The 27,409-nt window shown below is 41.7% G+C and overlaps 2 protein-coding genes across 4 annotated transcripts; one reads left to right on the top strand and one right to left on the bottom strand.

Moving 5' to 3' along the window:
* Positions 1–14,147: 14,147 nt before the first annotated feature.
* Positions 14,148–26,827, top strand: LOC112244158 (oxysterol-binding protein-related protein 1-like). Of its 3 annotated transcripts, none has more exons than XM_024411941.2 (14): positions 14,148–14,245; positions 14,645–14,817; positions 17,295–17,370; positions 20,815–20,949; positions 21,151–21,248; positions 21,337–21,519; positions 21,668–21,775; positions 21,897–21,986; positions 22,122–22,245; positions 22,939–23,052; positions 23,203–23,326; positions 23,434–23,524; positions 23,766–23,786; positions 24,117–26,827. In XM_024411941.2, exons 2-14 carry the CDS (start codon positions 14,753–14,755, stop codon positions 24,217–24,219), a joined length of 1,332 nt encoding a protein of 443 aa, XP_024267709.1. In that variant the 5' UTR covers positions 14,148–14,245; positions 14,645–14,752; the 3' UTR covers positions 24,220–26,827. The 3 variants fall into 3 exon arrangements, with proteins under 3 accessions (XP_024267709.1, XP_024267763.1, XP_024267814.1); XM_024411995.2 differs by lacking the exon at positions 14,148–14,245 and adding an exon at positions 14,258–14,544; XM_024412046.2 differs by lacking the exons at positions 14,148–14,245; positions 14,645–14,817; positions 17,295–17,370 and adding an exon at positions 20,493–20,609.
* LOC112244073 lies at positions 24,592–26,904 on the bottom strand. The gene is made up of 4 exons (XM_042311127.1): positions 26,744–26,904; positions 26,610–26,663; positions 25,556–26,422; positions 24,592–25,403 (listed from the first exon to the last, which is right to left on the bottom strand). Exons 1-4 carry the CDS (start codon positions 26,889–26,891, stop codon positions 24,655–24,657), a joined length of 1,818 nt encoding a protein of 605 aa, XP_042167061.1. The 5' UTR covers positions 26,892–26,904; the 3' UTR covers positions 24,592–24,654.
* Positions 26,905–27,409: the final 505 nt, after the last annotated feature.

Below are 27,409 nucleotides of genomic sequence, written 5' to 3'. Positions count from 1 at the left end.
GCATTAGTTTGCTCGTGAATTTTCACCTTGAAGTTGTTGATTGCTCTGGAGATTCCTGCTGCATCAATGGTTTGTTTCTGCATTATGTTGTACAAAACATCCACAAAGGTATGACAAAGGAAAAGAACTCGGGCAGTTACAGAAATGTGGGACCCTTGAGTTTCATGGACAGGTCATAAGCCTCGCTGATGGTGATCTCATCCCATCCAGGCTGTGTGCAGATGTCCTCCATGCACTGGGCCAGTGCCTCATGGTCCGCCCACATTGCAATGACAGCTCTGCTTTTGAAGTTCCATCGTGTACCCGTTGGCCTGGGAACCTGTCTGTTTCGTTGATTCTGCGAGAGCGGAGAATCTTTTGGGTGGGCCCGTGAAAAAGGTGGAAAAGAAGGATAGGTCTGTAAAAACAAACTTTAAGCACGCCACTCTCCCTGCACAAAGTTGCTGAAGTGTTAGATTCAGTTGGTGTGCGTAACAGTGCACAAATTGCGTGTTTGGGTAAGTCTCCTTCAGTAGCGTTTGGACACCACGTACATTACCACTCATCACCGCTGCCCCGTCATAGGTTTGTGCAACCAGTTTCTCCTTGACATTCAGTGGCGCTAGGACTTGTGTGATGGTGTTGGAGAGGCCAACACCAGTTTTGTCCTTCATCTCTACAAACTCCAAAAACCTCTCACACACACTGTTGTCTGGTAACATGTAGCACAGCACTATTACCATCTGTGATTTACAGGAGACGTCAGTTGTCTCGTCTGCCTGTATAGACGCAAAAGGAGTCTCAGACACTTCCTTAGCTATAGCTTCTCTGTACACTTCATAAAAACAATCCAAAAGTTTGTTTTGGATCATACTTGATGTACCCTTAAACATTGGTTGGTCGTCATAATGCCTTTGTAGCCTGTAATCTCCTTCACGCATGTCCAACTCACACTGCTTCCTCTTGATTTTCTCCATGCTATGTTGGGAAATACATGTAGCTAAATAACTTGGCATACTATAGACATTTTAGAAAGATAACTCCATCTGAATATGTATAAACAATTAAAATTCAAAGCTAATTAGGCATTGAAAAGTGAAGATGAAAGGTTTCCCAATAAATCCATTCAGCGATGGAGAGGATGGAGAAGAACTACAAGAAGAGCGAGAGAAGGAGACCCTGTCACAGCTGGTGAGCAAAGTTTAGTTTCACACAATATCTGTTACTTTACCTACTTGGAAAGAATAACTTTTCTCTCAGTGTATGATTACAAACATTTATCCTTCATGGTTTTCTATTTTTACCCAACATGTTCTATTTGTCACTTTTGTTTTAGCTTAACTTAACAGGAAAAAGCCTCCAGACATTGACTGCTGTGATCTCTTGGGTATTACCCTACTGCACTGTTCTGCCTAACGTGGTCAAAAGCTATGTGCCCTGAAACTGCTAAACAATTGTGCTAGACCCAACACCAAGAACAAGAATGGTAAAGATCGGCTCAGAATCAATGAATGACAGGGTGTGTATGAGACGGGTTGCTTAGAAGCTACATGCTGTTTGTTTTAACATCCATGTTCTAGTGTAGTGTTCTGTATGATGACTCCTTTTCTCTGATTTGTGCACCAACGAGACAGAGATTAAGCCGATCCTGGAAGGCAATTTTCAGAAAGTGGGTTCCCATTGCTTGGAAGGCAGCTATGGTTTGTCCTTTATTTAAAGGTGGAGGTCAAGCTGATCCTATCAGTTTTAGGCTTAGTTCTATTTTGCCCTGCTTATCAAAAGTGTTGGAAAAACTTGTCAATAATCAACTGACTGGCTTTCTTGATGTCTATAGTATTCTCTCTGGTATGCAATCCGGTTTCCGCTCAGGTTATGGATGTGTCACTGCAACCTTAAAGGTCCTCAATGATGTCACCATGGTCCTTGATTCTAAGCAATGTTGTGCTGCTATTTTTATTGACTTGGCCAAAGCTTTTGATATGGGAGACCATTCAATTCTTGTGGGCCGGCTAAAGAATATTGGTGGCTCTGAGGGGTCTTTTGCCTGGTTTGCTAACTACCTCTCTCAAAGAGTGCAGTGTATAAAGTCAGAAAGTCTGCTGTCTCAGCCACTATCTGTCACCAAGGGAGTACTCCAAGGCTCAATCCTGGGCCCCACGCTCTTCTCAATTTACATAAACAACATAGCTCAGTCAGTAGGAAGCTCTCTCATCTATTTATATGCAGATGATACAGTATTACACTCAGCTGGCTGCTCCCAGGATTTTGTGTTAAACGCTCTACAACAAAGCTTTCTTAGTGTCCAACAAGCTTTCTCTGCCCTTAACCTTGTTCTGAACACCTCCAAAACAAAGGTCATGTGGTTTGGTAAGAAGAATGCCCCTCTCCCCACAGGTGTGATTACTACCTCTGAGGGTTTAGAGCTTGAGGTAGTCACCTCATACAAGTACTTGGGAGGGTGGCTAGACGGTACACTGTTCTTCTCTCAGCACACATAAAAGCTGCAGGCTAAAGTTAACTCTAGACTTGGTTTCCTCTATCGTAATCGCTCCTCTTTCACCCCAGCTGCCAAAATAACCCTGATTCAGATGACCATCCCTACTCATGCTAGATTTTTATTACCTTTATTTAACTAGGCAAGTCAATTAAGAACAAATTATTATTTTCAATGACAGCCTAGGAACGGTGTGTTAACTGCCTGTTCAGGGGCAGAATAACAGATTTGTACCTTGTCAGCTCGGGGATTTGAACTTGCAACCTTTCAGTTACTAGTCCAACGCTCTAACCACTAGGCTAGCCTAGTAGAGACATCATTTATAGATCGGCAGGTAAGGGTGCTCTCGAGCAGCTAGATGTTCTTCACCATTCGGCCATCAGATTTGCCACCAATGCTTCTTATAGGACACATCACTGCACTCTATACTCCTCTGTAAACTGGTCATCTCTGTATACCTGTCGCAAGACCCACTGGTTGATGCTTATTTATTAAACCCTCTTAGGCCTCACTCCCCCTATCTGCGATATCTACTGCAGCCCTCATCCTCCACATTCAACACCTGTTCTGCCAGTCACATTCTGATAAAGGTCCCCAAAGCACACACATCCCTGGGTCGCTCGCATTTTCAGTTCGCTGCAGCTAGCGACTGGAACGAGCTGCAAGAAACACTCAAACTGGACAGTTTAATCTCAATCTCTTCATTCAAAGACTCAATCATGGACACTCTTACTGACAGTTGTGGCTGCTTTCCGTGATATATTGTTGTCGCTACCTTCTTGCCCTTTGTGCTGTTGTCTGTGCCCAATAATGTTTGTACCATGTTTTGTGCTGCTACCATGTTGTGTTGCTACAATGTTGTTGTCATGTTGTGTTGCTACCATGCAGTGTTGCCATGTGTTGCTGCTTTGCTATGTTGTTGTCTTAGGTCTCTCTTTATGTAGTGTTGTGTTGTCTCTCTTGTCGTGATGTGTGTTTAGCCCTATATTTATGTTATTTTAATTTACATTTTTGACATTTTTAATCCCAGCCCCTATCCCCGCAGGAGGTCTTTTGCCTTTTGGTAGGCCATCATCGTAAAGAAGAATTTGTTCTTAACTGACTTGCCTTGTTAAATAAAGGTTAAATAAATAAAAAATTAAAATGAAGGACACCCTAGATCCACCATACTCAATAGGCCGACTGCAGGCCAGATCTAGACCCAGAATGCAGTCAATACTGTCGAATAAATCAAATAAATGTTGCATTATATTTTGTGGGGTGGTGGGGCTCAGTCGGGCCTAGAACCCTGGTATCCTATAAACACACATAAGACATGGCAACACATATGGAATTGCAGAAAAAAAAGCAAAACTGCTAAATGTTCTCTCCGCCAACGAAAGGGGTGTGAATAGTTTGGGGTCACATGTTTTGCGAGGTGGGGATTCTTTACTACGCCGATAAATGACAATATCCATCCAGACCTTTGCCACCTTGGAAATGTGTATGACCGGACCTTCTCAAAACCCTATTGACAAACAGAATTTGAGAAGCCCTGCCCTAGACCCACACTAGATTATTATACCTAGTGTGTCTCTTTCTCTCTGCCTCCTAAGGTTGGAGCTGCCAATGTCCAAAGACAAGGCTGTAAGCCTCTAACCCAAGCCCACTGTTTGGTAGGCCATGATTTTTCTCTCATCAGATTTAACATTGGGGCTGTATTTACTGGAATAGTAGTGTAGACTACGACAAATTCAGTAGAGGCTGCTGGGGAGGACGGCTCATAATAATAGCTGGAGTGGAGTCATTGGAATGGCATCCTACATGTCAAACACGTGGTTTCCGTGTGGTTGATACCAATCCATTGACTCAATTCCAGCCATTATTATAAGCCATCCTCCCCTCAGCAGCCTCTACTGGACAAATTGTGTTTTACTATTTATTTTTCAGATCAAAGTCAGACAGCTGCTTTTTCACCCTCAAGTGCATCGTTTCAAAGAGTACCCCGTGAATGACAACAAGAAAAGTGAGATGTGGTTTGTTTTTCTGAAGTATTGTTGCATATCAACAACACTGTTTTTCATTGCTTCTGTTTTTTCTATGGCTGTCATACTTACAAAAGCTAAGGAACATTATTTTTTGTTAAAACAAAAACATACTGTTTTCTGTTAAAAAAAACACCAACCAGTTGATGAACATAGCCTACATTTGAACAAACCTACACACACTCTCTTTACACACACACACACACACACACACACACACACACACACACACACACACACACACACACACACACACACACACACACACACACACACACACACACACACACACACACACACAACAAACAACGCTATTCTCATAACTTCTCATTTGCTTCCTGTCATGAGTCATGTGAGAGCCCAGTTATTAGCCTAAGAGCAGAACATGAAGCAGCACAGTACAGTGCAGTACATCATGCAGCTCAGATGAGTGTGGCTGGACACTATGGAGGAATACTCTGCCTACAGCACACACTACTGCTCTCAGTTGCAGGGCAGCGAGGAGGACGAGGAAGAAGTCATGGGTGTGGGAGAGCTGACAGAATCACTACAGGTGACATACCAGTCGACAACCTCTTTTACCTTCATCTGGTATCTCTCCTCAACCTTCCCCATCCCCCTGAATGTTCTCCTCAACCTTCCCCATCCCCCTGAATGTCCTCCTTCTGCAATAGATCTGTGTATTCTCTCTTATTCTTTTACATGTAACAGGGAATTTTAAGATCCTTCAAATTCATGGTTCACTTACACTACTGTTCAAAAGTTTGGGGTCACTTAGAAATGTCCTTGTTTTTGAAAGAAAAGCAATTAATGTTAGCACAGCTGAAAACTGTTGTCCTGATTAAAGAAGCAATAAACTGTCCTTCTTCAGACTAGCTGAGTATCTGGAGCATCAGCATTTGTGGGTTTGATTACAGGCTCAAAATGTCCAGAAACAAAGAACTTACTTCTGACACTCGTCAGTCTATTCTTGTTCTGAAAAATGAAGGCTATTCTATGAGAGAAATTGCCAAGAAACTGAAGATCTCGTACAATGCTGTGTACTAATCTCTTCACAGAACAGCGCAAACAGCGCAAAAGAGCAGAACCAGCAATCTCTGCATAATCAAAAGAGATGCTTTGTGAGAAGGTATTAACCACAGAAGGTATTAACCCATGTTCACAGTCAGCCAGTGTTATGCAAATGCAACCCTGAAAGTCCCAGCGGCTTTGCCTTGGCCCCAAATCAGAGCAGGTCCATCGAGTTCATGGCCCAGTGAGCCGGGCTGTGGCGGTGGAAACACAGAAGCCTGAGGCTTTTTGTAAAAACCCAGGGAAAATCCTCAGTGGAAATTCGCCATAGACTTAGTCTTTACTACCGATACACACAAACACACATAGTGAGCAAGGCTGTGCCTTTGGCAGGTAGTTTATTAATGCAGAGGGTTTATGGGAAACAAAGGGGACGGAAAAGGGATGGAGCCGTGAGAAGTGTTTTTTATGGTGATGTTTACAATCAGCTGGGAAATCTCTCCAACACACAAGCATGTAAAGACGAACAAACAGTAACTCATATATTCACAAAGTCACCTGATTAAAGAGGATACACTGAAGAGAAAGACAGTGCACTCAGAAAGTATTCGGACACCTTGACTTTTTCCACATTTTGTTACGTTACAGCCTTATTCTAAAATGGATTAAACAGTTTTTCCCTCCTCAGTCGACACACAATACCCCATAATGACGAAGCAAAAACTGTTTTTGGGACATTTTTGCAAATGTATAAAAAAAAAAACGGAAATACTACATTTACAGAAGTATTCAGACCCTTTACTCAGTACTTTGTTGAAGCACCTTTGGCAGCGATTACAGCCTCGAGTCTCATTGGGTATGACTCTACAGGCTTGGCACACCTGTATTTGGGGAGTTTCTCCCGTTCTTCTTTGCAGATCCCTTCAAGCTCTCTCAGGTTGGACAGAGAGCATTGCTACACAGCTATTTTCAGGTCTCTCCAGAGATGTTCGATCAGGTTCAAATCTGGCTGGGCCACTCAAGGACATTCAGAGACTTGTCCCGAAGCCAATCCTGCATTGTCTTGGCTGTGTACTTAGGGTCGTTGTCATGTTGGAAGGTGAAACTTCTGAGCGCTCTGGAGCAGGTTTTTATCTCTCAGTACTTTGCTCCGTTCATCTTTCCCTCGATTTTGACCAGTCTCCCAATCCCTGCCGTTGAAAAACATCCCCATAGCATGATGCTGCCACCACCATGCTTCACCGTAGGGATGGTGCCAAGTTTCCTCCAGACATGACGCTTGACATTCAGGCCAAAAATCTTGGTTTCATCAGACCAGAGAATCTTTTGCTCATGGTCTGAGAGTCCTTTAGGTGCCTTTTGGCAAACTCCAAGCAGGTTGTCGTGCCTTTTACTGAGGAGGGGCTTCTATTCAGACACTTTTCCATAAAGGCCTGATTGGTGGAGTGCTGCAGAGAGGGTTGTTGTTCTAGAAGGTTCTTCCATCTCCACAGTGGAACTCTGGAAGTCTGTCAGAGTGACCATCAGGTTCTTGGTCACCTCCCTGACCAAGGCCCTTCTCCCCGATTGCTCAGTTTTGCTGGGCGGACAGCTCTAGGAAGAGTCTTAGTGGTTCGAAACTTCTTCCATTTAAGAATGATGGAGGCCACTGTGTTCTTGTGGACCTTCAATGCTGCAGACATTTTTGTTACTCTTCCTCAGATGTGTGCCTCGACACAATCCTGTTTCAGAGTTCTACAGATAATTCCTTTGACCTCATGGCTTGGTTTTTGCTTTGACTTGCACTGTCAACTGTGAGACCTTATATAGACAGGCGTGTGCCTTTCCAAATCATGTCCAATCAATTGAATTTACCACAGGTGGACTCTAATCAAGTTGTAAAAACATCTCAAGGATGATCAAAGGAAACAGGATGCACCTGAGCTCAATTTTGACTCTCATAGCAAAGGGTCTGAATACTTATGGAAATAAGGTATTTCTGTTTTTATTTTTAATACATTTGCACAAAAATCAAAACCTGTTTTTGCTTTGTCATTTTAGGGTGTTGTGTGTAGATTGATGAGGAAAATGTTTAATTTAATACATTTAAGAATAAGGCTGTAACCTAACAAAATGTGTTAAAAGTGATGGGGTCTGAATACTTTCCGTGTGCACTGTATTGCGATTCTCACGATTCAATATGTATTGCGATTTGATGTTCCAAACACATTGCTCACCAAATATCTGCTGCAGAGAGACTGACTGCATCCCTTCTTATTTTTTTAAGAAACATTAATATGTTGAAAATCCCAAATCGTTTGCATAGTCAACTTACACACAGCTCTGACACACACACTTATCCCACCAGACATGCCACCAGGGGTCGTTTAACTGTCCCCAAATCCAGAACAAATTCAAGAAAGCGTACAGTATTATATAGAGCCATTATTGCATGGAACTCCGTTCCATCTCATATTGCTCAAATTAACAGCAAACCTGGTTTCAAAAAACAGATAAAGCAGCACTTCACAGCACAATGCCTCTCCCCTATTTGACCTAGATAGTTTTTGTGTATGTTTTGATATATATGCTCCATGTGTCTTATTTAAAAATGTATATAGTTCTGTCCTTGAGATGTTCTTGTCTATTTTTGTTCTGTATTATGTCAGGTTTCATGTTTTGTGTGGACCCCAGGAAGAGTAGCTGCTGCTTTTGGAACAGCTAATGGGGATCCTAATAACATACCAAAATACCAAAAGTATCATCAGCCAACTTGATGGTGGTGTTGAAGTCTTGCACGGTCACGCAGTCGTGGGTGACAGGGAGAAATATAGTGATATGAGGATGTTCAGTGGTGAGAAGTGAGAGAAGATGGAGCAAGATTCAAGTTGTCCAACGTTCTGTACATTTTTTCACCGATGAAACATTCAGTCTCAATACAGTTTTCTGCTCCCAAAACTAGAATTGGTTAAGGAAAGAGTGCACTAAGTTTTGTAGACTAGACCCTTTCAAAAAAATGCTGCTGTTTAGAAGGAGTGCAAGGCCGAATTAAGTTATTGCACACAGAAATATATATAATACCTTTTTTTTTTAAATGTGCCACTAGGATTTCACTAGCTCATGCTTGGCTCTGCCCTCCTCCTTGCTTGTTCTACCCACTATGCTTCATTTGCTCCCAAAGGAAATTACGTCGAAGAGATCTCTTGGGTTAGTTACCAGTATCTTTGCTAACAAAGCTAGTGTTGTGTCTCTAGTATTGGTTAAATGAGATGACATGCTATTTTCAAATCAATTACCTAACGTTAATTATTTGATTAAATTAATTTGGCAGTAACTACTCATTAGGAATCCGGGGCACCATGGAAGTATTAGTTTATTTAGAGCTGCTATCTCCCGAATCCACTCTTAACGACCTGAAGATCTTTCATATCAATAGCAGTCGATCATTAATTATTCTTTACCTAATATCAGTCTTATCTGAACATTCAAAAATTCTTGGTTATCTTCATGAACCCTGGCTAACAAGTTGAATCAGCAATACAAACATTTGGTTAATTATTTATTTACTAAATACTTAAATTATCACGCAGAATTACATATACACAGGATGGATCATACATCGATTACTAATCATGTCATAAAAGAAACAGTCCCTAGCAGGTGAAACCGATATCACGGCTGGTTACACAAAGAAAGGGGGTTGGGTTTGAATGAAAGAGCGGGAAGACTGAGGCACAAAGGAGATTGGGTCTTTATCGGACCTTGAAAAGCTATGCTAATGTAAATACAGAATCTTTAAACTGAGCTGCGCTTCGATAGATGGGTCGAAGATGGAAGACTGGTTTGCCCAGCAGAGATTGCCCTTGTCCTTTGTAGAATCTGTCTTGACTTGCGTCAACTGGCTTTTGTAGTGGGGGAGAGAAGGGCTTGTTTCATAGTTCTCAACCAATGTCTGTTCATTTGGCCACGTGTCCACTGAGTGAGCATAGTTTACTATTTGAAAACAATTATCTGATTTAGAAGCTAAAATTACAATAATATTTTCACAAATAGTTTCATATTTAAACATTTCAATTGCACAACAATTCCATGTGAATCTGATAAGTAGAATGTGCAGACTTTCCAAGATGCAATTTATGTTGTCCTATCATCAGATGTAATGTCCCATACACCAACTGATCTGACATCATATTCTTTAAGTACCAATGGACACTTTCAACTGGTTGGATTACAGAAATGTTGTACCTTTCCCCAACCTTTTGATGTTAACATACTCTCTCTCTATGTTAACAAAAGGCTTTCCAAGAGTCCATTCTGTAGAGTGGAGAGAAAAGGGGGAAAGATATTTATGGGGGCTCATTACAACAGGGCATCGTCATGACACTAGCTTCCCTTTGAGATGGGCTCTAGCCTAGCAGTGCTAGCTAGCTTCCCCTTGAGAGGGGCTCTACAGCCTTGCAGCATTAGCTTTCTTCCACTTGAGATGGGTTCTACAACCTAGCAGCATTAGCTAACTGCCCCTTGAGTGGAGGAGGTTGTTGAGCCACTGTACAGCATGAAACTGACCAGCAGTCATGACCTTGATAGATGCTGCTCTCTCATACAATAGTGTACATGGACCTGAGGGTGAACTATTAAATTATATCTGATGTTTTGATTCGCAAACTGTTTGTGTTTGTGTGAGGTGGCGTTTCAGGTGGGGTATGTATGTCTGTATGACACTGTATGCAAATAGATTATATAAGGGGTTAGGCATTTTCAACACACAAATGTTTCTTCAAAAGACTACAAGAGAATTGGTCAATTTCTCCTCAACCCTCAACCATGAAAGACTATGCATATTGTTGATGTGAGTTCTGTGTGTGCAGTTAAGGGCAAGGTGTGGTGCTTTGTTTTGAGCCAACTGCAGCTTTGCTTGGTCTTCCTTTGCTGCACCTGACCATATTACTGCACATCAAGACAAGATCAAAGCCTGAACTAGTACAGTCGATCTTTGTGCCAAAAATGCAGGACATATTTTTATAACAGACATACCTCTCCCCATCTTCACAACAACTTTGTCAATGTGACAATAGTGACTGCCTGATAGTAATTCTCTGTAGAACTACATCTGCCATTACTCAGAGTCATACTCCAATTCAAACTACTGGAAAGGCTAATGTTACTACTATTGATAAGTGCTACTACAGAACCATCATATGCTGTTTATTACACAGCGTCTCCTGAGGGACCATTCTACTACTGCTGCCGTTGCTGCCGGCTCCTCAATTAGTGCTCTGTTTTGTGAGCTCACAGACGAATGCCAGTGTCCCACTGTGCAGGCCTATGCTGTGGGAAAAACTCTTTACCAGCAAAGCAAATGGAAGAGGCTGGATTTATTGTGAGTTTATTTGCAGCTCTGGTGCAATGAGCTTTTCTGTGATTGTGAAGTGAGTGTGTTATTGTAGTTGGTTCCTGGTTCGAAGTGTGACTGTTTCACTGTGTCTTACTGCTACTGCATCTTATGGTTGTAGATGTTGTAGTATGATGACAAGGGTGATACTACCATTTCAGTGTAACTTCACATGTGATTGGGAATTGGTGATGCTATTACAGTGTTACAGGGACTAACGATGACAATAGCTGTTGGACCGACATTTAGTATGATCTTGTGGATGAATCTGTAGTTTCATTACTTCAGCTTGAATTTTGTCTCCATTTACTGGTGAACCCTCACCAACCCTCACCAAAGTGAGGGATCATAATAAGATAAGATCCCTGGTTATCATATGATGTTGAATATGCTATTTATAAATATTCTTAGACTGCATAGGATGTGGCTCTGATGATTGCACAATCTCCCGTTATAAAACTGTTCAGCAGTTACATTCCATTACATTCAGGGTTTTAGTTATTGATGCTGAATGTTTCAGTGGATCTCAGTGGAGATCTAGAAATGTACGCTTGTTTTCTACAAAGTCCTCAGAGACATCTGGGTGTTTGTCTATATGATACCTTACGTCATCTTTAAGAAAGGTGAATGAATCACAATTACAGGTCTGCTTCCGCTCCCTTCCTCTGTTCCCAGCCTTACAGGTAAGCTGTACTATGCATACTGCACCTTCAGGACTTTGAGCTGCCCTCACTAGAAACCCTGTCTGTTGAAAATGAATACACTTTTTGGGTTCAAATATCTGGCTTTATGCAGAGAAGTACTAGCTATGCCACAGTGTTTCAATGGATGAAAGAAATGCAGCTTTTGCGAAGGAGAAGGCGTGTGGTTATGAGGTACAGTACCAGTCAAATGTTTGGACACACCTACTCATTCCAGGATTTTTCTTCATTTTTCTTATTTTCTACATTGCAGAATAATAGTGAAGACATCAAAACTATGAAATAACATGTATGGAATCATGTAGTAACCAAAAACGTATCAAAATATATTTTATATTTGAGATTTTTCAAAGTAGCCACCATTTGCACACTTTTGGCATTCAAACAGCTTTGCACACTTTTGGCATTCTCTCAACCAGCTACATGAGGTAGTCACCTGGAATGAATTCCACTTAACAGGTGTGCCTTGATAAAAGTTAATTTGTGGAATTTCTTTCCTTCTAAATGTGTTTGAGCAAATCAGTTGTGTTGTGACAAGGTAGGGGTGGTATATAGAAGATATCCCTATTTGGTTAAAGACCATGTCCATATTATGGCAAGAACCGCTCAAATAAGCAAAGAGAAACAACAGTCCATCGTTACTTTAGACATGAAGGTCAGTCAATTCGGAAAAGTTCTAACTTTGAAAGCTTCTTCAAGTGCAAAAACCATAAAATGCTATGATGAAACTGGCTCTCATGAGGACCACCACAGGAAAGGAAGACCCAGAGTTACCTCTGCTGCAGAGGATAAGTTCATTAGAGTAACCAGCCTCAGAAATTGCAGCCCAAATAAATGCTTCACAGAGTTCAAGTACCAGACACATCTCATCATCAACTGTTCAGAGGAGACTGTGTGAATCAGGCCTTCATGGTTGAATTGCTGCAAAGAAACCACTACTAAAGGACACCAATAACAAGAAGAGACTTGCTTGAGCCAAGAAAGACGAGCAATGGACATTAGGCCGGTGGAAATCTGTCCTTTGGTCTGATGAGTCCAAATTGTGAGATGCAGAGTAGGTGAACAGATTATTTCCGCAATGTGTGGTTCCCACCGTGAAGCATGGAGGCAGAGGTGTGATGGTGTGGGGGTGCTTTACTGGTGACACTGTCAGTGACTAATTTGGAATTCAAGGTACGCTTAACCATCATGGCTACCACAGCATTCTGCACGACACGCTATCCCATCTACTTTGCGCTTAGTGGGACTATCATTTGTTTTTCAACAGGACAATTACCCAACACACCTCCAGGCTATGTAAGGGCTATTTGACCAAGAAGGAGAGCGAATGCCTGGTGGAGTGCTGCATTAGATGACCTGGTCTCCACAATCACCCGACCTCAACCTAATTGATTTGGGGCGCAGAATGAAGGAAAAGCAGCCAAGATATGCTCAGCATGTGGGAAATCCTTCAAGACTGTTGGAAAAGCATTCCAGGTGAAGCTGGTTGAGAGAATGCCAGGAGTGTGCAAAGTTGTCATCAAGGCAAAGGGTAGCTATTTTGAAGAATCTCAAATATAAAATATATTTTGATTTGTTTAACACTTTTTTGGTTACTAGATGATTCCATATGTGTTATTTCATAGTGTTGATGTCTTGCTATTATTCTACAATCTTGAAAATTGTCCAAATAAAGAAAAACCCTTGAATGAGTAGTTGTGTCCAAACTTTTGGCTGGTACTGTATATATTTATATATTTCTACAGAAGATCAAGTAGTCTATTTGGAAATGTCCTTGCCTATTGTAGTTATCTGATCTCCTCTGCGCCATGAGGATCGTTCTCTGGATGGCCATTTGAGACGGCAGGTTTCAGGCACCTGTCCTCCACTACAGCTAAACGTGTATTGTTCCTGTGATGTCTGTCTGCTGATCTGAGCACAGTAACAAGAGGGGATCAGTCAGTATGCTGCTCTTGTAGCCTACAGACCTACACAACACAGATCCTCACAGCTGTACAGAGATCTCTGCTGATATCTATACTCTATTCACTGTATGCTGTAACTTGCTTTTCAGTGTTGATATTTAGCATAAATAGATCATCTATGTAGGCCATGAAGTGCCATCAAACGTATACTGTATGATTATTAATTATACTGCGTGTGTGCATGTGTGTGCCCACTTGTGTTTGTGTGTGTCTGTACGTGTTTGGTTGTTTTGTGGCATGTGTGTGTGTGTGTTTGGGGCTCAGGTGCGCAGTCTGAAATTGGAGCAGGAGGTTGAGAAGAATAATATCCTGTCTGAAGAGCTTCAGACTCTGGCTACAGAGCAGCACGAACTCGAGCAGTCCGTTGTCAAGGGCTCCTCTCCACGGAGCGTGCTCAGTGATGATGATTTCTACGATGCTGTGTCTGGTGAGTATGGCTTGTTTTTATTTACGATCAGATTGGAATTGAAGTGAGAGAGCTTGAGATGAAAACTGGTGTCTTGTTTGACAGTATGATTATTTTATTGATGCCTATAGCTGTTCATGCATTTTATAAACTCAACTCTGGACCTCTAAGCCAGTTCCACAGCTTGTTTTAATTGTTCCCCTCTAATCAGGGACTGATTTAGACCTGGCACACCAGGTGTGAGCAATTAATTATCCGGTAGAACAGACAACCAGCAGGCTCCGAGCCACATAGGGTAAGAGTTGACTACCCCTGGTCTAGGTGTTTACAATGTTATGCTAAGATGACTTGCTTGCTTGAATGTATTGTGTGCACCAATTTAGTCGGAGTTGAGCAATACCTACAAAGTACTATTTCACTTTGAAAACACTTTTTTAGTCACAAGATGGCCTATGATAATGGTTATGATGATTTTTGCAATGATTGATTGACTGATGCCTTCAGCCTTCAGAGGTTGGTTCAGGTCTCTTTAAATACAACCCTATCCACAGATCTGGTTTCTCCCATCAGGGCTTTCGTGAGGCTCAGGCAAAGGTGTCAGTTGTTGATCGCAACACAGTCATTCATAGCACTGTCACTCATGTATCCAGTCCCTGCCTTTACAACATGACTGCTTACTCCCTTTCATCTCAAGATTCGGAATCGGAGCACTCTCTTTGAGGCGGTGGCCAGTCATTCATTTGACAAGGACGAGGAGAAAGGCTCTGTCCTGTTCAGCAGCAAGCGCAGCAGTCCAACCAGCATGTCTCAGGAGAATCACCATGGCAATGAGGAGGAGTCCCGACCCAATGGGATTGTGAGGCACAGGTGAGCTGAGCCAAGTCCCCCCCCCCCGACACACCCCTTCCTACCCACCCAGTGTCTCTCCCATCCACCCTACATCCAAGCACACACAGGGAATGGTCCTGTTTACAGTAAGTACACAGCTGTTTTAGAAGGTAGAAGCTTCAGATTTAGATTAAACCTGGAAAGAAAAGCCACTTTACCTCTTTGCACAATAAGTTACAGGTAACTACAAAAATAAAGGAAGCACGAGAAAGCAGGTACTTCCACGGAGTTAATTACGCAATGAAAATATCCCATCATGCTTAGGGTCATGTATAAAAAGTATTTTGGCTAGCATGGCTGGAAGAGATCTCAGGGACTTTGAAAGAGGGGTCTCAAAGGAGCATAGGGGGTTTAAAGGGTGTGTGTCTCAGTCACCAGATCTCAACCCAATTGAACACTTAAATTAAGGCACCAAAATATGGAATTTCCTGTGGAAGAATGGTTTTGCATCCCTCTAATAGAGTTCAAGATACTTGTAGAATCTATGCCAAGGTGCATTGAAGCTGTTCTGGCGGGTCATGGTGGCACAACACCCTGTCAAGACACTTTGTCACTTTTCTTTATTTTTGCAGTAACCTGTACCTTTTTAAAGTCATATTTTTGTTGTTGTTTGTCAAATAAACTTTTGTCTCTCCCTTTCTGTTTGAGAGAACCCTTTCTGTAAAAAAAAGCCTATAGTAGAGCAGTGGAAAAGGCAAACCAGGGTTGGAAATGAGTGGTTCTTAGGACCAACTTAAGACAGAGGTGGAGTATCTTCCAGCTCCTAACTATCAGAATCTTGTTGTTTACCCTACTTTTTGTTTTCTTGTTGTGTTCCTAGACTACATATGGTGTATTTTGTGTGTTTTCAGAGTCCGTGTGTGAATAATTTAGCAAGGCAGCTAGGCTGGTCCAGGCAGGAGAAAGGCTCTCATTGAGAAGGCTGAGCGCTGTGTAAAACCAGTTAAACATTGATGAGGTCACAGTGTCATGCAAAAACTGGAACTCAGTAGGACCCTATGTTGACCGATCTGAATGCTGATCAGGGCATAGAAGTGTAGGCCAGGCTTTTGGGAAGGCCGTGCATTTTAGTGCTTTTTCCAATCTGTCTTAAACAAAAAACATAAAAACCTGTGGTGGTCCAAATGATCAAGCCCAAGCTGACTGACTGACAGTGGTAGTTAGGAAGGGAATCAAATGTCATAGTTAGGAAGGGAATCAAATGGAATATTTAGGAAGGGAATCAAATGGCATATTTAGGAAGGGAATCAAATGGCATATTTAGGAAGGGAATCAAATGGCATATTTAGGAAGGGTATCAAATGGCATATTTAGGAAGGGAATCAAATGGCATATTTAGGAAGGGAATCAAATCAAATCATCAAATCAAATCAAATTTTATTTGTCACATACACATGGTTAGCAGATGTTAATGCGAGTGTAGCGAAATGCTTGTGCTTCTAGTTCCGACAATGCAGTAATAATCCAACAAGTTATCTAACTAACAATTCCAAAAAAAAACTACTGTCTTATACACAGTGTAAGGGGATAAAGAAAGAATATGTACATAAAGATATATGAATGAGTGATGGTACAGAGCGGCATAGGCAAGATACAGTAGATGGTATCGAGTACAGTATATACATATGAGATGAGTATGTAAACAAAGTGGCATAGTTAAAGTGGCTAGTGATACATGTATTACATAAGGATGCAGTAGATGATATAGAGTACAGTATACACGTATACATATGAGATGAATAATGTAGGGTATGTAAACATTATATTAGGTAGCATTGTTTAAAGTGGCTAGTGATATATTTTACATCATTTCCCATCAATTCCCATTATTAAAGTGGCTGGAGTTGAGTCAGTGTGTTGGCAGCAGCCACTCAATGTTAGTGGTGGCTGTTTAACAGTCTGATGGCCTTGAGATAGAAGCTGTTTTTCAGTCTCTCGGAATCAAATGGCATATTTAGGAAGGGAATCAAATGGCATATTTGATTAATGGGATGTGCAAACTAGTATATCCACAGGTTTTTATCTTCTTCACATATCTTTGTGTGAGCAGGCATTTGTGTTAAATATACGTAGGTGTTCACGGTGCCAACGTACATTTGTTGGTAAGATTACTCTTGTCTTAGAAGGCCTCAGGGAGCAGCTATTTCCATGGATGGCTCCTGGACAGTAGTGGTGTTGATTGTAGACCTGGGCCTTCACTATATGTCAGCTCTACACATGCCTGAAACTAAACTGAAGGCTTTTGTTGCACTCAGCAGACTATATTCGCCTGAATAAGATATGACTCCTGCATTAGATATAAAGTATGTGTTACATGCCTGGCACATCTCATCGAAAGAAATGCAGATCACTGTACGGTAAGGGTAGTGTCAAAGTCAACAGAGCACAACGTGATACTTGTGTCATTTGTACATTTACCAGATTCTGTTTGTGCGTCTGTATATCCCTCACTCCAGAACAAGTTTACCAGCATCCATGTTCTCCAGAAATGACTTCAGCATCTGGAGTATCCTGAGGAAATGCATTGGCATGGTGAGCTATCAACCAGAAGCACTCAGCTTTATTGTTCCTCTCCAAACCCCGTAACATGATGAGTAATGGGAACCTTCCTGGCCATAGTGCCTGTACTGTAGATCAGTCAATCCAATACTGATGTACTGTGCAGTAAGTAACCTATATCTATACAATTCTCTGGAGCTTTTCTTTAGCAACAGCTTAGAGCATGTATATAAAGGATCTAGCATGCCATAATCCTGATGTAGAATGTTGTTCAGTAGCCGGGGAGTGGTAATATACAATGCCTATACAAATTATTCACATCCTGTAACGATCGTCTGTGGTGGAAGAAGGTGAGGACCAATGCGCAGCGTGGTAAGTGTTCATCTTTTTAATAAAGTAAACTGAACACTGAATAACAAAACAACAAAGAAACAACCGGAACAGTTCTGTCTGGTGTAGACACACAAAGACTGAAAACAACCGGAACAGTTCTGTCTGGTGTAGACACACAAAGACTGAAAACAACCGGAACAGTTCTGTCTGGTGTAGACACACAAAGACTGAAAACAACCGGAACAGTTCTGTCTGGTGTAGACACACAAAGACTGAAAACAACCACCCACAAAACACAATAGAAACCAGGCTCCCTAAATATGGTTCTCAATCGGGGACAACGATTGACAGCTGCCTCTGATTGAGAACCATACCAGGCCAAACACAGAAATAGAAAATCACAGATAAAACTAACAGACAACCCACCCAACTCACGCCCTGACCATACTAAAACAAAAGACAAAACAAAGGAACTAAGGTCAGAACATGACACATCCCTTGACTTTATCCACATTTTGTGTTGTTACAAAGTGGGATTAAAATGGATTTCATAAAATGTTTGTCAATGATCTACACAAAATACTTTGTAATATCAAAGTAGAAGAAAAATTCTAACATTTGTAAAAACAATATATATGTACTTTTTAATTAGCTTGATTAGATAAGTATTCATCCCTCTGTCAATGCATGTTAGCATCAACTTTGGTAGCGATCACAGCTGTTTCTCTTTCTGGGTATGTCTCTAAGAGGTTTCCACACCTGGATTGTGCATAATTTGCTTTTGGTTGTTAATCATTGCTAGACAAAAATGTTCAGGTCTTGCCATAGTCAAAACTGTAACTCAGCCTCTCAGGAACATTCACTGTTTTCTTGGTAAGCAACTCCAGTGTATATTTGGCCTTGTGTTTTAGGTTATTGTCCTGGTGAAAGGTGAATTCATCCCCCAGCATTTGGTAGATTTTGCCTGTGCTTAGTGCCATTCAGGTTTTTTTTCTATCCTGAAAAACTCCCCAGTCCTTAACGATTTCAAGCATACCCATAACACGATGCAGCCGCTACTATGCTTGAAGATATGGAGAGTAGTACTCAGGAATGTGTTGTATAGGATTATACCCAAACATAACACTTTGTATTCAGGGCTAAAAGTGAATTGCTTTGCCACATTTTTTGTGGTACTATTTTATTGTCTTGTTGCGAACAGGATGCATTTTTTGAACATTTTTATTCTGTAAGGGCTTCCTTCTTTTGACTCTGTCAACTAGGTTAGTATTGTGTAGTAACAACAATGTTGTTGATCCATCCTCAGTTTTCTCCTATCACAGCCATTAAACTCTGTAACTGTTTTAAAGTCACCATTGGCCTCATGGTGAAATCCCTGAGTGGTTTCCTTCCTCTCTGGCAACTGAGTTAGGAAGGACGCCTTTATCTTTGTAGTGACTGGGTGTATTGAGACACCATCCGAAGTGCAGTTAATAACTTCACCATGCTCAAAGGGATATTCAATGTTTGCTTTTTATTTTATTTTTACTAATCTACCAAAAGGTGCCCTTCTTTGCGAGTCATTGGAAAAACTCCCTGGACTTTGTGGTTGAATCTGGGGACTTTACAGATAATATGTGTGTGGTACAGAGATGGGGTAGTCATTCAATTAGCATATTAAACACTATTATTGCACACAGATTGAGTCTATGCAACTTACTATGTGACTTGTTTTTACATTTTTTAAAAACGTTTTACCCCTTTCATGTGATATTCAATTGGTAGTTACAGTCTTGTCCCATCACCACAACTCCTGTATGGACTTGGGAGAGGCAAAAGTCGAGAGCAATGTGTCCTCCGAAACATGACCCTGCCAAGCCGCACTGCTTCTTGACACACTGCTTGCTTAACCCGGACGCCAGCCGCACCAACATGTCGGCGGAAACACTGTACAACTGGCGACCGAAGTCGACCCGCCACAAGGAATCGCTTATGCGCGATGGGACAAGGACATCCCGGCTGGGCCAAACTTTCCCCTAACCCGGACGACGCTGGGCCAATTGTGCGCCGCCTCATGGTTCTCCCAGTTTTTGCCAGCTGTGACACAGCCTGGGATGGAACCCGGGTCTGTAGTGATGCCTCAAGCACTGTGATGCAGTGCCCTAGTCCGCTGCGCAACTCGGGAGGCCTGTTTAGCACATTTTTACTCCTGAAATCCTGAACTTAAGCTTGCCACAACAAAGGGGTTGAATACCTATTGACTTTTCTTTTTTAATACATTTGTTAAAATGTCTAAAAACATAATTCTACTTAGACATTATGGGGTATTGTGTATAGGCCAGTGACAAAAAAAATCTACATTTGATCCATTTTAAATTCAGGCTCTAACACAACAAAATATGGAAAAAGTCAAGCGGTGTGAATACTTTCTAAAGGCCCTAGTATGCAAATAATCCTGTTCCATGTTTAGCCATGGCCCAGTACTGTAAAGCGATTAAATGTCAGTGATGGACTAATTGATGCTTGGTGGATTTGTGTGTGAATTCTAACACACACACACACACACACACACACACACACACACACACAGTGTCACGCCCTGACCTTAGAGAGCTGTTTTATTTCTTTATTTGGTTAGGTCAGGGTGTGATTTGGGTGGGCATTCTATGTTTTCTATTTCTTTGCTTTTGGTCAAGTGTGGTTCCCAATCAGAGGCAGCTGTCTATCTTTGTCTCTGATTGGAAATCATACTTAGGCAGCCTTTTTTCCCACCTAATGTTGTGGGTAATTGTTTATTTTCTGTGTGTGTTTGTGTGCGCCACGGTTGCGTCACGTTCGGTTTCTGTTTACCTGTTTTTTTTTTGTGACGGTTTCACTTTAGTAAAGATGTGGAATTTCATGCATGCTGCGCCTTGGCTCATCTATGACAGGGAGTTTGAAGACAGTGAATGTGACACATAGTATGTACATTAAAAAAATCTATAACATGTCATGATATGCCTATGAGAACTGCTCATGCAATAACTGCTCATTCCTGTCAAATCTAGAGACTTGATTATTTAATGGTTGATAGATGGGAATCACATAGTACAACTACTTGTGAGCTGACTTGTGCTCTCTCCTTTTCTCTCTCATTCATTACTTCTCTTGTTCTCTCTCTTTTAGGAGCTGTCTAAAATTACCATGCCAGTGATTTTTAATGAGCCCCTGAGCTTCCTTCAGCGTCTGACAGAGTACATGGAGCACACGTACCTCATCCACCAGGCCAACGCCTCCTCTGACTCCATAGAGAGGATGAAGGTACACAGTCATTTGAGAAATAATCTGGAAAATGGGTTTGATTATTGTTTTTTTTTTCATTTTTTTCATTTTTATGTCCACTTGAATTGAGAGAGACAAACATAGAAACATATAACAAATACTGTATGTAGAAAAAAAAAGAGCTAAGAAATTGTACATTACATCTCCACATCAAGTCATTTTTCTGTTTTGCATGGGCAGTGTGTGGCAGCGTTTGCTGTGTCTGCTGTGGCTTCCCAGTGGGAGAGAACTGGGAAACCCTTCAACCCGCTACTGGGAGAGACCTACGAACTGGTCAGGTAAGAGGGAGGAGTTCATCTCTAACACTGGTGATGGATTTGGATGTGGTAAAAGACAAGTGTTGAGCTCACCCCTTTTCTCTGACAGAGAGGACCTGGGGTTCAGGTTGATCTCAGAGCAGGTGAGCCACCATCCACCAGTCAGTGCGTTCCACGCCGAAGGCCTGAAGAAAGACTTTGTGTTCCATGGCTCCATCTACCCCAAACTCAAGTTCTGGGGCAAGAGCGTGGAGGCTGAACCCAAAGGCATCATCACACTGGAGCTTCCCAAGTAAGCATACTCATTCATGCACTGTCACTTTCACACCACATTCAATCAACACAACAGTTCTGTGTGATGTTTTCTCATGTTGCCTGTGTGAAACCAACATGTATTTTTCCACGACATGTTGTTATAGAGTTATTATTTGTACTTCCAGGTACAATGAGGCCTACACATGGACAAACCCTACATGTTGTGTCCACAACCTCATCGTGGGGCAGCTGTGGATTGAGCAGTATGGCAACGTGGAGGTGCTCAACCACAAGTATGTCAAAAATACTGTCACATGCTCTGACTAAGAAGGAAGTGCAATATGTGAATGGGGAAGCATGACTAAAAGAAATGAAAAGGAAAATGATTTGATGGTATTTCTGTTTTTGTCACAGAACTGGAGAAAGATGCTGTTTGAATTTCAAACCCTGTGGCCTTTTTGGCAAGGAATTGCACAAAGTTGAAGGCTACATTCTGGACAAAAGGTAGGCAGCTTTGATTTAGCCAGCCTATCAATCTATCTCACGTTTGTAATGTATTTTTCCAGCATGTTGCCATATTGACGGAAGTCAGTGATGTCTGCAGTGCTTTAACTGATAGTATGTGTGTGTTTGGCACAGCAAAAAGAAGGTCTGTTCTCTCTACGGAAAGTGGACAGAGTGTATGTACATTGTGGATTATGCTGCATTGGAGGCACATAAGAAAAGTGGGAAGGGGACAGCGGAAAAGAAAAGCAGCAAACCGGTATGTACCCCATCAAATCATGTAGTCCATTACATGGTGAACACATGCTTTGAGTTCTCCATCCCTCAGGCTTGTTTTATACTGCAAAGAATGTCATGTGCTGGTGTTAATTCCAGCCACTTTCACTGTGGTATTTTCAATTTCAAGTGTTTTATTACACTCATATAGCAGTCAATACAAACTGAAATCCACGAGCATACAATATATGGATGGTTAAGAGGACGACAATTTATTTTTATTATATATATATATATATATATATATATATATATCTATCTATCAAGCAATCTTATATATATATATATATATATAGCAATCTCATAGTGACTCATTCATTGATTAGCAAAGGTGTGGGATGGGTGACCTTTTCTATAATGTCTTCAGTTCTCGACTTTGGGATTGTCAGTTGATTTTGGCTGCGGGTGTTCCTGTCGCTGTGATGACAGCTCTTACGGTTGTAGATAGAAGAGCTTCAGTGCAGTGCTCCCCTCGTGGGTCGCCACAGCCACAAAACCATAAACCCTGCCTATTTCTACAATCTCTCTTCAAATGTGATTTTAAACCTATCCTTAACATTAACCACATTGCTAACTTTATTTCTAACCCTAACCTTACATTTTTCCATGTAGCCAATTTTGACTTTGAGGCTGTGGAAACTTCCCATGTGATCTTGTTGTGTGTCCTGTTGTCCAGGGCTCTCGTGAGGAAGCGGAGGAGATCTCCCTACCAGAGGCTGACACAGTCGAGGTCATCCCAGGCAGCTATCTCCTTTGGAGGATAGCCCCCAGACCAGTCAACTCTACAGAGGTTAGTCGCATCGGAAACCCTCCTATTTAGATGCATGGTTTACTCAAGCACATAGAAATGCAGAGGCTCAGAAACTTCAAGGTCATAAAGCATCATTTGCATAATCTTCTTCACAGCTTTGTGTTTAAATATTCAGTCCTGTATTTGTAGATGTACAGCTTCACGTCGTTTGCCATGCAACTGAACGAGCTGGATAAAGATATGGATGGGCTCATCCCAAAGACCGACTGCAGGCTTAGGCCAGACATACGAGCCATGGAGAACGGAGATATTGGTACGAATCATGATAAGTGCTTGTGCCTCATCTGCAAACTTTCCTTGAACACACAGATGATCTAAGATAGATCAGTGAAAACCCTGTGTGTTTTCTCCTTGCTGTAGATCTTGCAAGTGAGGAGAAGAAGAGACTAGAAGAGAAACAGAGAGCTGCATGTAAAACCCATTCCAAATCTGATGACGAGTTGAAAACAAAGTAAGACGATGAGAGAAATACGGTTATGTTTTGACAATTTCAGTTATGTTATACTCTCTATATATTGTATATCAATACACCCATATATTTTGAAATAAAGCAAGCGTATTAAAAAAAAGAAAAGGTATACCTTCATTTAATCCATGTCATTATTTAGTTTACTGCTTTATAATAATGCAAAGTCCTACTTTTCTCTTCCATTGTCTTGTTCTCTGTTTTGCACCTTTGCTTTGATGTGAAGAAACCCTGCCCTCGGCCCCAGGTATTAGTTGCTTGCTCTTCTATTGTGTGCCTTACGTGCTCTCCACTGTCACACTGTTGTGTGGTAGCGCCATCTACTGGTGCTAATACATACTGTGCATGGATCAGTTCTGATCTCTGAAATTCAGTTAGTGGCCCAAATAAAAATAATTGCATACATACCCACAGTCCATTTATTGCACATAACCAACGCATAATTGTCTTTTTAGACTTAATGTTTATTCATACATGCAGTACTTTATGTAATGTAGATACTAACTCTCATCCATAGAATGACAGGATGAAAGCCTGAACCCCGCCCATGCTCACGTTATCCATCCTGTGTCTCCAGGTGGTTTCAACAGGGTCAGAATCCCCACAATGGCTCCCAGGACTGGTTGTTCTCCACTGGGTACTGGAACCGCAACTATCCCCTGTTACCTGATATTTACTGATGGACATTCATTCCTTGAATAGTGAGATTGATTCTTATCCACGTCAACTTCCTTATCTATCATGAATACATTAAAGCCTTAATTTATTACAATGAATACACTATGTATGAAAATAGCAATAATAGATGTATTTGTGATACAAAATGTTCCTAATGTACAGCTGTTTTGTGCCCACAACTTTATTTCATTTTTCTGTTACAAAAAAATAACTGCACTCATATATACATGTGGTTGGGATTTATTAGTTTATAACACTTAATTTCTGATATTTTAATGTGTTATCCCACAGTCCTACTTACTGATCTAATATTCTGACTACTTGTATTTTATTTTCTTGTTTAGTCCATCCACACAGAACATTAAGAAGAGTGTTTTGCTCACATGTTTTATTGATGGCAAAAATCCATGTAGCCATCACAAGTTGGCTGATCCACGTCAGTTCAAGCCACCACAAGGTTTACTTAAAGCGACCCTTTTGAAGGGGACTCTAGGACGCGCCCTCCTTCCTTCCTCAGCTTCCATCACGTAGCTGAATGGTACGTAGGCGGCGGGGTGAGCAGGGGCCAGGGCTTTTCGCACCGAGTGGCCATCCATCGGTACATAGACAGGAACGTATTTCATCGTTGACCTCGGCTGCAAAGGCAGACCATAGGAACTGTGGTCACTGTCTGTTGGATAGTAGCTGCTTGACATCAGGGTAGGGTAAGCGCATCGTCGCCTGGTCACTGCAGGGCCCTCATTCCAGCAATTAGTTGTTGTCGAAGTCCGACAGGATTTGATTTGCGTCTGCTGCTTCAAACGACCAGTAGTGTGAGGCCTAACCATTACGCACCGTGGCACGTGTATGGCAAGAGGCACCGTGCTCTCTGCAGCGCAGTGGCACAGGTTTATTTGAGGTTGACAAACAGGCGAGTAGTCGTATGCGCACTGATTGTGCAGTAGACCTGGGTGGTGGGTCGGTAATAAGTGGGAATAACTGGAGTCTTGTGGCGTAGAATAGTGGCAGGCGCACTCTTGATGATACCTTAGCTGAGCGCAACAGCATGGCGCATGATATTGTATTGGAACGAATAATTTTCCACGACTCTCACCCTTACTGATATGTTGACCTCTCCATGCTTTGTCGTCATGGTTTGTTTCTGGTGACACTTCATAATCTCTTGGGTGCTCAGTATCTTGATAGCCTGACAGACAAAAACAAAGATGAAACATCACCAACCCATTTTATTATGCCATCTTTTTATAGTGCTGCTCTGATTTATGTATTTAAAAAACAAAAACATGTTTAATTGATCATTCATGGCGAGAAGACAATTAAGTAATTTTTTCGAAATACCTTGTTCAGAATGCACAACTGCTGCAGCGTTGCGTGAGCGTCTCTCATTCGTGCACCCTGAAGGTCTATCGGCTGAGCTCTGGGTGAAGGATTTCCCTGGCACTTGCGCCCATGCATCGATCCGAACTCTTCGTCGGTTAGTGGTCGCTATGACCTGTGTTTTGACACCGTGGCTTTCCCTCTTGGGTCCCGTAGTTGTTGCTGCAGCTCTTTGTCCTACGGGAGACTGTGACTGTGGAATTGTGGAAGCATCTCCTCTTGGAGAGGGAAGCCCTTCGGTCACTAGTATTGTTTCACGTTGTTCTGGGGCTTTGCTGAGGTCATGGACTAACTCTCTTATCCCGTCGACATGTTTACATGGTGTGTCGAGTGTTTCTTTGTAATTTAGTGTGATTCGGGTTACCTTGTTCTCAGTGCATGGATTACTGGCCGCCTGGACAGGTGCGTCTCCGACCGTCCCGTTTTCCGAACCTCCGCTTGATCGTGTATTGGCGGGCTTGTTGGGGGCTCCACCTTGTTTGGCTTCAACTTCTTGCCCTCGTGCGTTCACCGACTGTTTTACACTGCTTGATTTAAGTCTCCAGTCAATTGTAACAGGCGAAATACACGGTTGATTTACCACGAGGGCAGATTTGGGTCGTGCGTAATTATCTTGGCCACCGTTGATCTGTAAATTGCTCTCCATTATATGTGTACCTAGGACTGCGTCCCCCTTCGCTGTGGACGAAATCCTAGTGACCCTATCTGGAACTGAACGTGATGGTGATGTCGGTTCCTCCCTGGTTAATCTCGAGAGCCCTGGTTGTATGCCTTCGAAACCAATCATTTTCAATTCTTCCTCAAAACCATCGTCGTGTAAACTCTCGGCTAAAAAGAAAGAGCCTATGCACGTTAGAGAAGTCTACTCAAAGCGATCCAATAAATCTATATGGAATTGTATGGAAGTACTTTTGTATTTTATGTTATAGGCTAGTGATTGTACTACACGTCAATTGAATCATGTGACAAAGGCATTCTTGGTATAATGAAATGTGATTCCTGCCTTGTTCCTTACCCCTATTTTTGTGGAAATCTACCACAAGCTTCTTTATCCCAAAGGACGGGTTCTCTAGATTCAAGATAAAAAGCTCAATCATTGTCAATGCATAATCCATGCAATGCATAAGGATGGAGTCCATTTGTTCCTACCATTTTTGAATTTCTTCAGCTCTGTCAGATAGTAAAGGGCGAAGAGTTTAAGGTTGTCTGGTCTCTTTTTCAGTACAGCCCGGGACAAACCCTCCAGCATGGTAGTCAGACCATAAGGAAGGATGACATCATATTGCCCCCTTGACATGTTTATGGCTCTCCAAAGCCTCAAAGGTTCAGAATAAATATTGTTAGTGGTTGCTCTTAGGCTATGCCTTCGTGTGTATCTATTTTTCACAGCCAAAATCACTGATCTAAATTACCAAATTTGAGCTCACCTGAAAATAGTCCAGCCACAGATTAGTCAATAATTACATGCAAACACCAGATAGATGATGCAATTCAAGGTTATTTAGCTATCAAGATGCAGACATCAAACACACGTTGTTACTTTTGAGACCGCCAGACTACATAGCTATAGTTCGCCAGACTTCTACAGTTCGATCTGCAGTTATGTCATAATAACTTTATAATACGCTACCATTCTGAAATATAATTGAGGGCATGTCACAGTTCAATGTTGTCAACACTACTACAAACAAAATATGGCTAGATTGTGGTGAAATAATGATCATTCATAGTTAAAGTTTTGAATTAAAAATAGAAAATATGACCCGCCGCAAAGCCGGACACGTTTAACTTCAACACCAAGGACAGCAGAATTGT

Source organism: Oncorhynchus tshawytscha, linkage group LG01 (assembly GCF_018296145.1).
Source record: "Oncorhynchus tshawytscha isolate Ot180627B linkage group LG01, Otsh_v2.0, whole genome shotgun sequence".
In the NCBI taxonomy this organism is placed as follows: Eukaryota; Metazoa; Chordata; class Actinopteri; order Salmoniformes; family Salmonidae; genus Oncorhynchus; species Oncorhynchus tshawytscha.
This window is presented reverse-complemented; position numbering and strand designations above follow the sequence as displayed.

Coding starts and splice junctions, on each gene's coding strand:
- LOC112244158 (XM_024411941.2), top strand. CDS start 14,753: ATGTCTCAGGAGAATCACCATGGCAATGAGGAGGAGTCCCGACCCAAT. Junction 21,520..21,667: donor ATCACACTGGAGCTTCCCAA/GTAAGCATACTC, acceptor TTGTACTTCCAG/GTACAATGAGGCCTACACAT. Junction 23,053..23,202: donor GACCAGTCAACTCTACAGAG/GTTAGTCGCATC, acceptor CTGTATTTGTAG/ATGTACAGCTTCACGTCGTT.
- LOC112244073 (XM_042311127.1), bottom strand. CDS start 26,891: ATGTCAAGGGGGCAATATGATGTCATCCTTCCTTATGGTCTGACTACC. Junction 26,664..26,743: donor GCTGAAGAAATTCAAAAATG/GTAGGAACAAAT, acceptor TCTTGAATCTAG/AGAACCCGTCCTTTGGGATA. Junction 25,404..25,555: donor AGTTGTGCATTCTGAACAAG/GTATTTCGAAAA, acceptor TTTGTCTGTCAG/GCTATCAAGATACTGAGCAC.